At 52.2% G+C, this 16,831-nt stretch overlaps 2 protein-coding genes across 2 annotated transcripts in view; both read right to left on the bottom strand.

The window, feature by feature from the left end:
• Nucleotides 1-7,177: 7,177 nt before the first annotated feature.
• SUPT4H1 (SPT4 homolog, DSIF elongation factor subunit) lies at nt 7,178-9,662 on the bottom strand. The gene is made up of 5 exons (XM_021540365.4): nt 9,533-9,662; nt 8,975-9,081; nt 8,809-8,864; nt 8,579-8,632; nt 7,178-7,565 (listed from the first exon to the last, which is right to left on the bottom strand). Exons 1-5 carry the CDS (start codon nt 9,608-9,610, stop codon nt 7,498-7,500), a joined length of 363 nt encoding a protein of 120 aa, XP_021396040.1. The 5' UTR covers nt 9,611-9,662; the 3' UTR covers nt 7,178-7,497.
• Nucleotides 9,663-12,799: 3,137 nt separating this feature from the next.
• Nucleotides 12,800-16,831, bottom strand: part of RNF43 (ring finger protein 43) — a 56,304-nt gene continuing 52,272 nt past the window's right edge. The window contains exon 9 of the mRNA XM_021540387.3: nt 12,800-13,204. Within this exon, the coding sequence (XP_021396062.1) occupies nt 13,161-13,204 (44 nt within the window). The 3' untranslated portion in view covers nt 12,800-13,160. The remainder of the gene's footprint in view (nt 13,205-16,831) is intronic.

Below are 16,831 nucleotides of genomic sequence, written 5' to 3'. Positions count from 1 at the left end.
AGCAACTTCCCCTCCTCGCTGCGGTTGCGGCGCTCGCTGCCGGCAGGGGAAGTGCTGCCCTCGGCCCCAGCGCTGGGAGATGAGCTCCTGGGGTGCCTCAGCCTGGCCTGTGAACCCTGCTCGGCGGTGGGGACAGGCAGCTGCCCTGCCACGCTCGTGTGATTCCCATCCACACAGCACCCCATGGCTTCCATCCAGCTGGCTCCTTATGGAGGAAGAGGAGGAGGAGAAGGACGAACAGGATGGTCTCACCCAGACTCTCCCTGAGCCACCTCCACTGCCCTGGGGCCAGCAGGAAAGTGGCCAGGTGAGCCACTGGATCTCCTGGCCAGGCTGCAAAGGAGCCGCAGTGTCTCAGTCAGGCCACTGTTCACACTGGAGCCTAATGGCACCACGACAGAGGCACGGCTCTCTCTGCTTGACAGTGCCAAGGGTGACCTCCTAAAAGACCCCAGGACAGAGGGCTCTGAGCCCTCTCTCTCCAGGAGACCACATGCTTGGGACATCTGCTGAAACGTAAACTTTAAGGAATTTAGAGATTTTAGAGGAGCTAAGATTTTAGTTAGAAATAAGCCTTACTAGAGTTAATTAAAATAATAATAATAAATGAGTAGGCCTTGATGAAGTTAGGAGTTAGTAGTTAACTAATAATTGATTGCTTGTCAGCACAATGTTGAGTTAGCTGGGTTTATAATGAAGAATATACAAACTGACAAATAGCTTTAGGAACATAAGTCAATTGTGGGCCTCCTCTGTTCTGAAACCAATTGAAGACAAGGAATGGGAGTTCTACCAAGAGTTCATTTGTCATATCTGCATTGAAAAGGTAGAAATGTCAGAACGAGGCAGACTTCATTTACTTCTTCATTTTGGGACCCCTCCCCATGAAAGGGACCACTGACCCATTTCAAGGGACAAACTAGGCATACTTAATAGCTTTTGGAGTGATTAGCATATGAAGTGGGGAATGGGATGTACCAAAATTATGAATATGTATTTGTATTTTGGGTATTCAATACTTGGATGGATAAAAAGACTCTGTAATCACCTGGAAGGCGGGTTGTGTATTTGGGAGCTATCCCGCACGCTGCCTGGCGTCGAATAAACACACACTTTCTAACTTTAAGCTGTTAGAGAGTTTTTGTCCGTCACATTGGATATCGGTACTAGATCAACATCCATATTTTTTAATAAATCACTGCAGCACCAAAAAATCAGCCAAGCACTGCCCCTTTTGAGCTTTTTGGATGGGAAGAGCATTGTCTGCCACCATCCTGGCAAACCTTCAAGGAAGAAATGCAGCATTTGTGGCACGGCTGAGAGAGGTCGCCTCTGCACCCAAAAGAAGGGCTGTGGTAGCGGGCTCCATTTCCCCACCGGGCACGGGATGCTCAGGAGCCCCCCGAGCGCTCCCAGCCCGCTCCCCCCGGGGTCCCGGCGGCCGGGCGGGAGCGGGGCCGTTACAAGTGACTCAACCAGAAACTGCCGGGCCGGGGCGGCCGCGGGCTGGAGGCAAATGAGAGCGCGGAGGGAAACCTCAAAAAGGCGAAATGACGCGGGAGGGCGGGGGCCGCGGCGCTGGGTTTGCCCAAATATGGAGAAAATCGCGGCCCGGCCGCGCCAATGGCCGGGCCGGGCTCCGCGGCACCTGCTGCGCCGGGGGGAAGGGGAGCCCTGCCCCGGGCAGCATCCGCTGCTGCAGGTGGCGACTCCTGCTTCCCCTGTGAAAAAATGCCTATTTGTGATTGGCTTTTCGCAAATGTTACAATGAATAGTATATGTGTAATGTTAGAAAGTTATGCTGTATTAATTCTCTTATGTATTGTGTTAAGTGTAGTTTTAGGTTACAACATAATGTTAAAATAGAGACTATGTATGTGGGGGGACTTTTCTTTTTAGGAATGAGATACTGGCTTCGAGGAACACCTAAATCTTCCAAAGGAGAGGAATTTATGGCTTCTTATAAGAAGAAGCTAATTTCTTCAGGCCTTTCTCAGACTCGAAGATGCCAGGGGATTAAAGTAAACAGTTGACATACAACAGAGTTTCTTGTTTAGAATAGAACATATGCATAACCATGAAGGATGTATGAATATGCAACAAGTGCATTGGTTTAAGGGTGATTCCTTTGTTCACAAGTCATGCTTTTCATGACTTAGTGTCCGAGAGCATCCGGACGTCCAAAATTCTTTGCTTTTTATTGTCTTGCAATTGTCCTAACTCTAAACTTTATTACTCTAATTGTATTTTTTTTATATAACCATTTTATTATTATTAAACTTTTAAAATTTTAAAAACCAAGTGATTGGCGTTTTTCACACCCCCCTTCCTGAGATGGAGGATGCTGTGGGACAGAGCCCAGCAGGGATACTGGAAAGGAGGGATGAGAACCACGAGGCTGGGCTGTGGATGTCACAGGGCTCAGGAGGTGCAGGGCTGAGCTCTCTGGTGACAAACCCTGACTCCTTGCTGCCCCTCCAAGATGAGGGGCAGGAATAGCTGAGCATCTCTGAGTGTGAGAGACGTGGAGGAGGGGGGACAGGCACTCAGGGTTGCCCAGAAGCATCTCCCTGAAGCTGGCATTGAGGGCACCTTTCCAGCACCTTTCCAGGCCAGCTACACAGTTCCAAAGCCCTCACCTGGCCAAGGGGATGCATCCTGCAGCCACTGGAATGTGTTGCCCTCTACCACACACCTGGGCTGTCTGGGGACCAGAGGGGCAATGTCCTTTCCCAAAAGAAATCCCAGGGCTCTGGGCACTCGGTGGTTCTTCTGCAACTGCCCATACAGAAGGCCCATTCCCTTGGAGGGGAAAAGCCCCTTCCAGTCCAGCATCAGCCTGGGTGACATGCAGCTGGCCAGCAGGAGGGAAGGACAAGTGCCACCAGGAATGCATCAAGAGGTCTGGGACAGCTGGGGATGGGGAGATACCATCAGATTCTTAAATCCCTCCTTGGACTTCATCTGTGGTCTCACTTTGCCATGTGCCCTCAGAAATGTGTCCTCAGCACCCCCAGCCACCTCCACTACCGAACTGACTCTCTACTCTGTTTCTCCCAACCCTCTGCATCTCCCTTCTTATGATGGAACAGACTAGGGAGGGGAAAGAGCTCAGTCTAGAGAAGGGTTGGGACCCCCCAGCAGACTCCAGAACCCCAACTCTGTGGGCAGACCCGTGGGTTTGGAGATGTCCATCATGTAGCAGTTTATGGATCTTTGCAGACAGCCCTGAGCTCACAAGGGGTGATGTTCTACTTCTAGGTGCCCTTTGCAGGTCTCTGACAGGAACCCACCAGTCTCTCCCCTTCACAAGGCAGAGCCTCCTCCTTCCACTGCAGTTCTGAGGGGAAAGCACACAGAGGATCCATCAGGCATCCGAGCTTCCTGTTTCCTCACAGATCCCCTGAGCAGGGAGCACATCCCAGTTCCTTGCCCACCTGCCTCCATTCCAGTGCACCAGGGATCCCTTGGGATGGGCATGTGGCAGCTGGGCCCTGTTCCTGCCATGCTTTGAGAGCTCTTGTAGCTTGCCCCCTCCCCACCTGGCCCCCCCAAAAAACCTGCTGCTGCTGCTATCTGGCCATGGGCATCTCCTCTCCCCACCACATCAGACACAGGGGCCTCTGCCCATGTGTCCCGACATGGAGGTGACAGGCAGGATGGGGCATCCATTCGTGGCATGCCCCAGGCTTTGCCATCCCTCACTACCAGCAGCATTTCACTCCAGGTACCAGGACAACTGAGGTCATTTCCCCATCACCTCCACCTGCCAAGGTCTCCTCAGCCAGTTTCCAAGGAAAACAGTCTTAAGCTGGGATCTGTTTGGGGCTTTTCCCCTACCCCTACCACTTGTCTCCAAGGGTTTCCACATCCCTGAGGTAACCAGTTACCCCAGGCACACAGGGTGGCCAAAAGGCACTTGGGAAAGTCCAACTCCACACTGGAAGCCAGTGAAGCAGGTGAAAGTGGATTTAGAGTGAAGCAGGAATAACTCTCAGAGAGTAGGAACGCCTCTCCTATCAGGAAAGGCTGAGAGAATTTGAATTTTTCAGCATGGAAAAAGAAGCTTCAGGGTGACCTAACTATGGCCTTCCAGTACCTGAAGGGAAATTACAGGAAAGATGAAGAGAGAATTTACAAAGGCCTGGGTTAGATGGGATATTGGGAAGGAATTCTAACTTGTGGGGGTGCTGAGGCTGTGGCACAGGGTGCCTAGACAAGCTGTGGCTGCCCCTAGATCCCAGGAAGTGTCCAAGGACAGGGTTTGGAGCAGCCTGGGATGGTGGAAGGTATCCCTGCCCATGGCAAGGTAGGAATGAGACGGTCTTTAAAGTTCCTTCCAGCCCAAACCACTCCATGATTCCATGATGCTGCTGCCAGCCCTGGCAACACCTCAATGTGCCAGGCACAGAACCAACCCTGGGGCAGAACGGGGAGGTCACCCTGCCTGGGCCCTGGGCAGGGTCCAACGTGCTCTCATATGGTCTCCATCACCTGAAGCCCAGGTGGCCCAAGTGAGAGGCCAAGGGTCGCCTTGGCCCGGCTGTGGCAGGTCCCTGTCCCCGGGCAGTGCCGGAGGGCCCCGCGCAGGTGGGGACAGGCATTTCCCGGCAGCTGCCTCTGCAGACGCGCCGAGGGCCCTGCGGTTTGGAAAGTCGCTTTTCTCGTCTGCAGGGAGAGCCGGAGTATCGGTTCTCAAAACCCGCACGAAAATCCACTGGCTCGTGTTTCCTGCCCCGCTGGCCTAGAGCTGCCAGGCTGCTCGGGTGCCAAACCTGCAGCATTTTCGGGCCCAGCTGAAACGTGTGAGCGTCACTTGGTGCAGGGGGAGGAGCGGTCCTGACTCATATCTCAGCTCCCAGCCCGTTGATGCTTTTCTCTCCCGACTGCCACTCCGGCTGCTGCTGCTGCACATTTTTCCTCCAGTTTCTTCAACGTGAGAGATCCCTGCCCTGCTTTTTGCGGTGAATAAATCTCCGCGTCATTTTGTTTTTTGCTGGTACCAACCCCAGACAGCTCTGGGGCTGGAGTCTCACTGGAGGGATGCTTTTGGGAGCCTTGCAGGAGCAGGGGGGCACCAGGGTTGTGTGGTGTGGGCAGTGAGGGAGCTCGCAGGGAATGGGCTCAGGGCTGGCCTGGTAAGAGGCACTGAGTTCTAGGAAGCGCTACAGGCACGGGAGGTGCAGCTTTCAAGGACCACCACCTTCATTTTCCTCACTGGGGAAGCTCCTTTGCATCTGCAACGCAGCTCTGGTCAGTCTTAACTCTACATATCCTGGAGCACTTGAGCTTCTAGCAAGGGGTGAGGTCTCTGCAGGGTTTCCAAACCCTCTGTTTCCCCGAGAGGCACAGTGCACACTGCTCCCTGCGGATAATTTCCTAAGCAAAGTTCCCAGCCCTGAGTGGTGACTGCAGCTTCCCAGGAAGGGAGATGAGAACCACAGGTCTCAGCCCCACAGCAACCTTAGCCAAACAAGCTCATCCTGCTCAGGGTCCTGTGCAGAGCCCTCTTGTCCCCTCCTTTGCATTATGGGCCAGAGGACAAGGGTCCTGGACCCTGATATGGCTCCAGCCTTGAATCAGCTCCAGCATGGTCATTCCCATTCCCTGCAGCCAGGGGAAGGCAGTTGGATTTCAAGGTGCTGTGAAACAGCAGAAAATGGAGCTTGTGCCTCAGTCGGTCTCCAGCAGCTCCCCAGCCCCAGCACAAGCCCATGCTGCCACCCCGTGGCACTGCCAGCACGAGGCTCCCCGGGCTGGGCATGGCAGGGGGGTGGATCTGTCATCCAGCATCCTCCCAGCCTGGCTGGAGCCAAATCCTTCCCCCCAGAACCATCTCCAGCCAGCTGAAGAAAGAGCCACCCGCCTCATCCTCCTTGTCCCCTTCCATCCTGAACATGTCAGGCTGCCCAGACAGCCCTGGCTGCAGCTTTCCCAGACCATTCCACAGGGGATGAATGGATGTGGGGGGATCCCAGGTTACCTTGTGCCACTCATAGCACAGCTAGACCAAAATTGCCCTCCAGGGCCCAGAGGTGCATGCCCAGAATGCCTAAACCTCAGCATCCTGCAGAGGCAGGGCCTGGGCTGCTGGGACAGTCACACCTCTTGTCCCACAGGCCTGTTGGCAATTCCCAAGGTCCATCTTCTGCCCAGCCTGCAATCCAGCAAGCCTGAAGAATGATTCACCAGTCAGCTCAAGGGCTTTGATTTCACCGGGGATGTGTGAAAGCCATGGTCAACTCCCGCTTTTGACTGCCGAACCGAACCTGCTGCTCCCTCTACCCAAGAGGAGTCCAAACCCCAGACCAGGGGTCGATGTGCTCTCAGCTCTTTCCACAAAAGGTGACCTACACCTGGAGATGTTTGCTGCAGCTCAGAAACCAGCAAGGACTTGACTTGGCCCTGGTCTGCACTGAGCAAATACTCATTACTTCAGCACCACATCTGCAAGGGCCTATGCAAAAGGTGGCTTGAGGTACCATCCCCTCCAGCCTCCCTGTGCTCCAGGCTTCTCCCACCACATCTCTGCTCCAGATCTCCACAGGAGGCTGTGCTCTGTCTGACCTGGGACTCATTTCTCACGGCCAGCTCTACAAACCAGAGCAGTGCAGAGAGGGCATCACCTCTGCACTCCTGGCAGTATCACTCTCCTCAACCAGTCCTGAATTCCCTGTGCTGCGACTGCTCTCATCCCAGACCAAGTGCAATTTTCAGGCTCTAATGGTATTCCATTACTTGTCTCCAGAAAACAACATTTGAGCTTTCCAGCTCCAGGATTATCTCAGGGAAAAAAAGAAAAGGGTTCTTCATCAATGTGTGCTGCTGAACTGAAACAAAGTAATTCAAAAAGAATGCCAAATCTCTCAGGAGTTCAAGTTCAAGTGTTACAGACCCTAAGCTGACACTTTTAACAGTCAGATCTGCAGAATGGGAGGCTGGGTGGGTGCTTCCACCCATCCTTGTCCACCTCACCCATGTGCAAGACCTGATGCTGCCTCCCAACCAAACCAGCAACGGGCTCATCTTGGAACTTGCTCTCAAAGCAGGAATGTGGCCCACGGCACAAGCAGTGACAGTCGCAGGCTCCACAGTGTGGCACAGGCAGTGGCGTGAGTGTGAGCCCCCCCCACCTCACCACCCTGCAGTGGTGAAAACAGTGACAGTGACAGCCCTGGCCAGGCAGTGGGTTTTATTGAACTACTTCCACAGCTATTTCCCAAATCCCCTCTTTCCCACACCAATTGTAAAAATGGTTGGGCATCATGGTAAAACACCCTTTCCCAGCTTTACTCACACCCTCCCCCCCGTCAAGGCTCAGATAAATGTCTGTGGTCTGTGGTGTGGTGGAGTCTGCGGGTACTGAGCAAAGGGAGCTGAGCCAGCACACTCTGAGTCCAGCCCCACTTCCCTACAGGATAAAGCTCAAAGGTTTTGGAGCAGTGCCCACTGCCTCTTCCACACAGCACTGGGGTCTCCAGGCAGCACAAGGGCCCTTCAGGTTTTTATGGCTGTGTCCCGAGACTTGTAGGCCACGCCACGGCTCTTCAGCTCTCGGACGATCCCTGCAGCAATAAGACAAACACATTTCAGTCTTCTCCTGGAATGAAGAGCCCTAGGAACATCTGGTGATTCTGTCATGTAGAACTGGACAATTATCTTCATTTCACAGAATCATGGAATATCCTGAGTTGGAAGAGAGGGATGCACAAGAATCATGGCAATCCAGCCCCTGGCCCGCACAGACACCCCAACAATCCCACCCTGTTAATCCCTGGGAGCAGCGTGCAAACGCTCCTGGAACTCTGCCAGCCTCAGGGCTGTGACCATCCCCTGGGGAGCCTCTGGGGGAAGAACCTTTCCCTGATAATCCCATTTCAACCCTAACCCTGGGTATTTCAGATGTGCCTGGGCTGTGTCAGAAGGCCTCAGCTTCCGGCCTCATGATGTTTCCAGTTCCTTGCCAATGCAGGGCTCAGTCAGAAATAAGAAACCTGGGATTCCAGATACAGGCATAGCTTTCACAACAGAGATTTGGGATTCACTCCTGGGTTACGAGTCTACTCTGGGCCTACATACTGGGCAGGAAGTCAGCTGGATGGATGATGCCCTTTCTGCATTCCAGAGATGAAGCAAATCCTCTGCATCCTCCACTCCATTTGTAAACACACAAATCCACCATGGCATAAGTCCTTAGTGCAGGAGGAGGGGTGCGCTCACTGGGATTGCCACAACAGCACCCCATCCTGCAAAACCCTTTTCTATAAACAAAACTCCATGTTATCCTGGACCTGAATGGTTTGAGATGTGCCCACTTTCCAGAATCACTCATTAATCCCAGTTTATCCCTCTGATAGTCAAGCTTTAGTCAGCAGTTTACAGTATAAACTCCTGGCAGGTGCAGTGCTGAACCCTGAAACTCCCTCTCCAGTCCAGCAGGTGACTCCCCGCAGTCACCTTTGCTGATCCTATCACACCTTTGCTGATCCCATCACCCCTTTGCTGATCCCATCACCCACATGGCATGTTCCCTGTGCTGTGTTCAGAGCCCCAAACCCTGACTCCATCACACAGGTACCTTGGGGCAGGCGGCCAGTCACAGACACTGCATAGACACCTGGCTTGAAGGTACCTGCAGGAAATAAAACCCCAAGTTATCCCACATGGAACGGCCAAGTGGGAATCCTCAACCTGTGCAGATGTCCCCTCCCTGAGGGGGCAGAACCCCTTCCACAGCCCAACCAACAGTTCCCACTGCCCCTGAGAAGGGTTTGCAGAGACGGGATCTCCAGTTCCCAAATTACTCACTGATCCGCTGCCACTTGGAGACCCAGCTGTCCTCGGGGCTCATCATGGTGATGATCCTGCAGGAGGGATGGCAGTCAGGGGATGCCTCCTGGCTGGGTGACCCCATAGTGCCGCTTCAGTGTCCCCAGGCTCCTGGGGGACCGCGTCCAGGCCCAGCCCCACTCACCCATCAAAGGAGGAGCTGGTGCAGTCATAGACCATCTCACGGTTGCCCTTCATCTGCAGATACGTCTCGCAATTGTCACAACCATCATACTCGAACTGGTCGATGGTCTAAGGGAACACAGGTGTCAGAGGCCGGGAGCAGCCGGGGGGCCACAAGGCCGGGAAAAGGGAGGGAACCCCGGGAAGGAGGATTCCTACCAGGACCGGGGAAGCGCCCAGGAGCTGCAGGAGGCAGGGCAGGGAGAGAGGCCGGGCAGGAAAGGCCCTGGCAGGAGCGGGGATGCCGGGCCGGGGTCGGGAGGTCCAGCAGGGGAGGGCCGGGACAAGCAGGGCCGATCGGCGGGGAAAGGGCCGGGAAGGGCAGAAAGGCTCGGGCCGGGGTCGAGAGGAAACAGAGCCACGAAGGGAAGGGTCGGGTCGGAGCGGGAGGCCCGAGCCGCCGTGAGGGGCTGGGACAGGGAGTGCCGGGGCCGGGAGAAGGGCCGGGCAGGGGCTGCAGGGCTTGAGGAAGGTGCAGAGCCGGCGGGAGCCCCTGTCCCCGTCCCCTTGCCGGTGCCACCTTGACGAGGGAGCAGAGCAGGCAGGCGCGCAGGTGCCGCAGGTCCTTGGGGACGGTCTCCAGCGAGATGGCGGCCATGGCTGCCCCGGCTCCCCGCGGCCATTCCGCGACCGCGCCGCGGCCCCGCCCCGGGAACGAGAGCGGGAGCGGCCCCGCCCCTGGACCCGCCCCGGGCCGGGAACGGGAACGGCCCCGCCCCTGGACCCGCCCCGGGCCGGGAACGAGAGCGGGAACGGGAGCAGGAGCGGGAGCGGCCCCGCCCCTGGACCCGCCCCGCCCCGGGAACGGGAACGGCCCCGCCCCTGGACCCGCCCCGCCCCGGGAACGGGAACGGCCCCGCCCCTGGACCCGCCCCGCCCCGGGAACGGGAACGGGAACGGGAACGAGAACGGGAGCGGCCCCGCCCCTGGATCCACCGCGGGCACGGGCACGGGCACGGTCCCGGGCACGGTCCCGCCCCGGCCCTGGATCCTCCCCGGGTCCGAGCGGGAGCGGCGGGCGGGGGCTCCGTCCCCGGGGGCTCCTCCGCCAGCGCAGCCCCACGCACAAAGAACAAACGCAGACAGCAAACGGGTACATGGATAAATATATTAGTAAATAAATATATTTCTGAGCACATCAGCATATTCACATATCTTTGTGTTTATCTGACATAAATACACAGTTTTGCATACATATAAAACGTATTCTTTTTTTTTTTTTTCTGTGTGTGTGTGTGTGTGTGTGTGTGTGTTTTTTTTCCCCTGGGTCATAATTTATTCCCAAATCCCGAGTGCCAGGATAGACTCAGCAAAAAAAAAAACCCCAAAAAACCAACCAAACAAACAACAAAAAAACCCAACAAACAAACAAACAAAACAAAACCACAAAAAAACCAAACAAAAAACCAAAAACCCAAACAAACGAAACAAAAAGCAACAACAAAACGAACCGATATTCACATTTCCAAAGGATCTGAAGGATTTGTGCAGGAGGGGAGATGTGCAGCCAGCCCGACTACATGCAGGGTCCCAGCAGGACTGGACCTTCAGTCTGGATAGAGGGAGCTTGGGATGCCCTGGCTTCCATCAGTTTTTTGCTGTGACTTGGGATGCAAAGAAGGAAAATGAGCTCTGCATCACTGCAGGAATGCTGGAGAAATTCCACTGTGGAGCCCACAGGCACCAAGCACTCAAAAGCATCACCCAGAAGCAAGAGGCAAAGAACTGTGAGGAACCATTCCCTGTTTTCTCAGATACTGCTTCTTCCCTTCCAGACAGCCAAGGATAGTCATCCATCTAGTGAAGAGGATCTTTCAAACCCAAGTTCCCAGACAGTTCCTCCCTCTCCTCACCGAGCCCCCACCGAGGCAGACCTGCACTCCAGCATTTCCTACGTGAACAGGAGCAGCAGCATAAGGTCGGGGAAGGGAGACACCTGTAAGCAGGTGCTGTCCTGGCAGCCTGGTAATACTGCAGTGGGGAGTGGAGAGGGTGCAGCTTTCCCAAAGAAGCTTGTGGCTCACCAATTCAGGAATCTCCTGTTAGGGATAAGGAGGCAAAGAGAGGGCTTTAGAGCTGCACTTGTTCCTTTGAGCAGTGAAATGCATCCCTGGAGGCTCTCTGCCTTCCCGACTCCTAAAAAAAGCAGTGGAAGTACCCTGACTTCATGACCCTCCCCCTCTGTTAAGCCTCTGAGCCCTCCAGGATGGTCAAGGACACAGGGAGCTGGTTCAGACAAGCCACAGACCAGGAGCATGAGAAACTGAATGGGATGAATCCAGACCCGCTCCTGGATTTTTCCTCTAGTTTAAGACTGACTTCCCTGCACAGGAGCAAACTTTCTGAGCTCGTGTCTTCTGCTTGCACTGTAGGACAAACAAGAGCCTGGAAAGGTCTGAATTTAATTCTGCTGGGTTCTTTGATGGAAGATATTCAGCTCTTCCCTAGACTGAAAGGTCCCACAGGGGCCTGGTCACAAGGAGACAAGGAATGAGCACTACAAGGGAATAATGTTGGGTTTAAAACAGCGCTATTGGCTGATCACTTGACTGTCAGGGACTGATTAGCAGCTGGGACAAAGATGCCTTTTTCAAGGATTAAGGGCAGCAAACCCCGTAAAAAGCTTTCCCACCAACAAAGGAAGGCAGAGGATTATCCTGAACTGGGATTGCATCACCAGAGTGCTCTCTTGAGAAGCTGCTGCTTCAAAGGAAGACACGGGAAGCTTTACTGAGCAGATGGGAAAGTCTGTCCCTACGTCAAGTTTCAAATTGTTAAGAGTTGTCTTTAGCTCCAGTGCTGTATCCTCACCAATGCTTGTGTTTGGAAGCACTTGGTGCCACAGAAACGTGCACTTCACATGGGAATCTAGCTGATCCTTTGGCCTGACTGATCATTTAGGGCAGTGTACCTGACGGGAATTCTCTGTTGTTTGAAAGCTGCATGGGTTCTGTATTTTTTTAATTTGGCAGGTTTTATTTTGCTTGAATGTCTGCATATTATGAGATGTAGGAAATAAGAACCAGTGGCATTCAGAAAAACCCAAAATATTCATAAATGGGGGAGTGGGAACGTAATAAAATAGAGCCTGATGACTTCTCAAGTTTTCTCCCTGAATCATCAAGATGTTGGAAAAGACAGAAAAATCCTTTTGAAGGATTTCAGGAGTCTCAGAATATGAAGTTAAGGTTGGTGATGGATAGGGCTCTGCTCTGCATTTATTATGGAGGCTTTTGCTGGGAATTTTTGCTGTGTCTTGGGGCAATGAGAGGAAGGAGAGAAGCAGGAACCACATGACCTCCAGGATTTTGTATTACTCCTGTGATGGGGACATCTAAGATATGTTTGAAATATGCTCTTAACAGGGCTGGCCATGACAGCTATTTAAAGGTAGGAGGAGGAGTTAGCGGGTGAGTGAGAAACTTTGTTCGCATTGCCAGATGAGAGGGTGGATTCTTTGCAATGGAAAGAGTCTGATCCAGCTCCTTCCCAGAAATGCTGACATCCCTGTGTCTTCCCCTCTCCTGCTGCTGGCAAACAGTCAGTCAGTGGCTGAGATGGTGTCAGCTGAGGGACACTGAGGTGACCAAGTGATCAGAGCACTTGGTTTCCACTGAAGTCAGAAGCAGCACCTTGCAGGGCAGCCCTGTGAGCGGTGAGATGGAGAACAGCTTGATCCTGGCGTCTGAAATAAGCATGGAAAAGTTAATTGAAGAAATCTGGCTTTTGACCTAAGTGAGGAAATGAAGTCAGGAGCTACCAGGCCACAGAAAGTAATTTCTGCAGCTTTTGGTCTCGAAGGCTTGTTTATTTTTGCAGTGTTTAGAAAAACCTTCTGTGGCATGAACATGCCAAAATAGCAGCTTGCACTCACTCGGTGAGCTCTCCCTGGGAGCCCTGCCCAGCTTGGAGCGGTGCCATGGGATGAGGAGGGGCTGCCTGTGCCTCCAGAGGAGACAGGCCTGGAGAGCACGGATCTGTCTGTGTGATTGTCAGGGCGTGGGGACGTGTCAGGAGACCACGAATGGCCCGTTGCTCTTGCCAGTCTGTGTCTCAGCAGGACAGGCCTGGGCAGAGCCAGATGTGAGAAGCTCCATCAACATCTGTGTCCACTCCAATTCCCAGTGAGAAAACAGGCCAGTGTTTTATTAAACTGAGTGTTCACGGACATCCTGGACCTCCTCTTCAGATCCTGCATTCAAAGAAAAGGAGAAAGAAAAGTGTCAGCTACACCTGGCTGAACATTCCCAGGCTCTGCAGCGGCTGGGGCCTTGACCCGGCAATCCAGAGAATAGATACTGCAGGAAAAACCACTAAGTGAAAGCTACTAAAAAAGCCACTAAGCCACTGAAACAGGCTCCCCAGGGAATGGTCCCAGCCCCGGGGCTGCCAGAGTTCCAGAAGCGTTTGAACAATGCTCTCAGGGATGCACAGGCTGGGATTGCTGTAGTGTCCTGGGCAGGGCCAGGGACTGGACTGGATGATCCTTTTGGGTCCCTTCCAATTCAGAATATTGCATGATTCTAGAAAGTTTCAGTTTTTCAGAGGGAATTTTCTGGCCACCTCCTAGCCAGCTTATTCCTCTAAGGTGAAGTACAATAAAATCTTAAGACATCAAGCTACTCCTTATATATTTCAGAGGCTATGGGCACCCTAGGCTTCACATCACTGCTAGGTGTTTGCTTTTGAGGCTCTTTAATGTTTGCTCTTTGTGAAAATCTGTACAGCTGATTCAAAAATTATTAGGAACAGAAAATAACACCAATTCATATCTCACAGAGCCCGGGGACAACAGAAACTCCAGGCAGTAAGAGCAGAGAGCAGTGATGCAAGACAGGAGCGACACATGTTCCACAGTGTTCAAGAGGTTGCACAAATTGCTTCTGAGCCCAGCTCAGGCCCAGGCTCTTGCCAGCCCCTTCTGCCTGGAGAATTATTGATAGGCAGGTGCTGAGCAGTTCACTTGGAACCATCTAACAAAAGGGCTGCCTAGGAAGGTGCACCTAAGTCATTGCTCCAGACAGCCCCCTCCTCTCTAAGTCACTGCCTGTTGTCACACACATCACAGTCCCTTCCCAGATGTCTCTCAAGCCTACTCAGAACTCTTACACAAGGTCAGCATAGCCCAGCAAAGGCATACAGGCATTATTCTTCCTATCTCCCTTTTCCTGAATGTTTCTGAGATGAAAGGGAAGAAATGCCCTCTTAAGAGATTCATCGAGGACAATTTAAAACAGCTTTTCAAAACAGTCATAACAAATTCTTCTTGGTTATATATCACCAGCTGTAGGAGCAGAACCTTGAAAATTAAATATGTGGGAAGAAAACAAACAAATGAGATTCTGCTTGGAAAAGCATAGCTAATCAATGTGGGAAAATGAACACACATGGTGTTATACAGGTACACATGTGTGCAAGCATGGCCATAGTACCTGAAGATGGAGTTTAAGCTCTCTTGCATTTGTGACTTGAGTCACAAGTATGTGGAATAAGCTGATTCCAACTGCTTCCTTTGTCACCAGCTTATGTGCAACCCAAAAAGAGACTGTCCAGCTTCAAGCCCTCTGTGCTCACATGCCTTCAGTCTCAAATATATTACTGAAATATTTTCTGAAAGCTGTGCCTGCATAAGTGTCCCCTGCTTGTGCTAAGAAAATATAATGAACTGGGACAGGTGGGAGAACCTTGGCTGGTGGACTGGCCATGGCAGGGCAATGACCTGCATAAAGGAGCACATCTTTATGACACCACAGAAATCATGTTCTTTTGGGTGTTAGGTTTTAAGGGTGGTCTTTTTTTGCCCTCTAATCCCTTTCCCCCTCCCTAGCAAGGTTAAAAGAAAGATGTGTCAGAAAAAGAGACTCAGGATGAGCAGGAAGGAGAGGGGGAGGATGTCGAGAGCACTGCAAGAGGTGAGCTTTCCCAGGGAGAGAAATCAAGAGATTTCATCAGCCTGTGCTGGAGTAATGTGGCTGTTCTGGGACGCTTCCCAGCTGTGCCAGGGTGGTTCAGGAAGACATCCAGCTGGAATTCACTGCCAGCTGTCTGTCTTCCCTTAAGAGGATCCATCAGCATTGCTCCAGGATTGATTCTCCAGGGACACAACTCCCAGGTGTGGTCTCTCCCAGGCAACGGAAGAGTCAGGGATGCACCTTTATGCAAAGCCGCCAAGAACAGCTGATAGAGGTGCTCAAGGAAGAGGCATAAACTCCAAGATCATGCAAGACTCCTTCAGATAATCCACAAGGTTATTCCCTGCAATGCCAGTGCATGGCACTGCCTGCACAAGTGGAATTTCTCCAGGGGCTGTGGACCAAGAATTCAGCTTCACCGGCAGCTGGGTGAGGTTAGCACCACACCTGGAAAGTGCTGCATCCTACGGGAGCACCAGCAGCTTCTGGAAGCCCTGGTTTAGGAACTTCCTGAGCCAGAGGGTGGATTTGCATCTCTGCATTTGCCTCTTGATCTGGGCTCTCAAAAACCATTTTACTTCTGGCATCTACATCCCAGGGGCAACCAGCACCAGTTTCACTACACACCACGTGTTGCCTTTTGGATGTTTTAAAGCTTCTGGTTCCCATTTGATGCCATCAATTACTTTGTTCTAAGTACTCTCTTGTCTGCCTTCTCTGCTCTCTTTATTTCATATCCTCTCTTCCATATCCTCTGCCAACCACTATTTTTCCCCACATGAAAGTCTCACTATTCTTTCTATTTTCTCAGAAAAAAACATTGCTGGGATTGCACCAGATACATTTCTGCCCTTCTTTCGAGGGGCAGAAATTATTTTACTTTCTTTTTCCACCCTTTCTGGTGATCAGGAGCTGTGAGATCACCACAGGCTTACACAGCTGCATAAAGGCACTTTCTGCTTGTGGAACAAGCCAGCTAATGATAATGATAATAAATAACGACAATAATGATAACAATAGCATTGTGATTTTTACTTAAAAGTGGCTCTGCTCAAGTGTGGCATTTTGTACTACTTACAGGGGATTTCACCCCTGAACAGCTCAACAGCTCAGCAGCAGGAGATCCTCCTGTAACACTCTGTATCCAGTTTTAATGCTTGAAATCCTCATGGATTTTATATGTTATACACTTTGCTATCTCCTCTCCTTGTCCAGGATATTTATGAGCTTGCTGGAAGGTTCATACAGTTGCAGAAATCCACTTTTCTCCTTCTCTGAGTAATTCTCCTCCATCAGTCTGATCTGCACTCTTGTCTCCTTTTTCACTGAGTTATTTACCTATGGGAGCAGCTTCCCTTTTATCCTTTCAGAGCTTCCTTCCCCTAACAGATCTAGATCTGCCAGGCGTTATCTCTCCCTACAAAAACTGAGTTGCCTCCTCCCCTGGTTTTCACATTCAGCCATGTGCCTACAAGTCGGACCCTATATTTGAATTTTTAACAATTTGCTTGGCTGGAAAGTCAGGCTCATCGTTCTCTGGCTTCAGCTATTTCCAGCTGATATTGCCCTCAGCTCTTCCTCCTCGGTCTGGGCACGGATAAGAGACTGCAGTCCACATTCAGGATTTATCAGCTGTGTGCTTGAGCCCTGCAGGATGCCCACTGGGTAATCTGTACCCCTGGCAATTTGTTACTCTCCACTATATTTCAGAAGTGCTCAAACTGGTGATTTGATTCCTGAGGGATTCTGCTCTCCCCTGCCCTGAATGGAGCAGTGCCAGGTAGGAACCTCCCTAAGCACCCCCGTGGTGATCACTAATGCAATAAAGGCAGTTTGCTCTTCTGCTCTGCACTTACAGCCCCTCAGCATCCCTCAGACTTGTGTTACTCCCTAGATCTGAAGAACCC

Source organism: Lonchura striata, chromosome 19 (assembly GCF_050655825.1).
Source record: "Lonchura striata isolate lonStrDom1 chromosome 19, ASM5065582v1, whole genome shotgun sequence".
NCBI classification, from domain to species: Eukaryota; Metazoa; Chordata; class Aves; order Passeriformes; family Estrildidae; genus Lonchura; species Lonchura striata.
Note: the sequence above shows the minus strand (reverse complement) of the source record. Positions and strands in the feature narration are given on the sequence as shown.

Bases quoted from the DNA above. Each gene is read 5' to 3' on its own strand.
- SUPT4H1 (XM_021540365.4), bottom strand. From the start codon at position 9,610: ATGGCCGCCATCTCGCTGGAGACCGTCCCCAAGGACCTGCGGCACCTG. The intron at 9,082-9,532 runs GTGGCACCGGCA...GTGTTCCCTTAG, and splicing joins TGCTCTGCTCCCTCGTCAAG to ACCATCGACCAGTTCGAGTA. The intron at 8,865-8,974 runs GTGAGTGGGGCT...TCCCTCCTGCAG, and splicing joins ACCAGCTCCTCCTTTGATGG to GATCATCACCATGATGAGCC.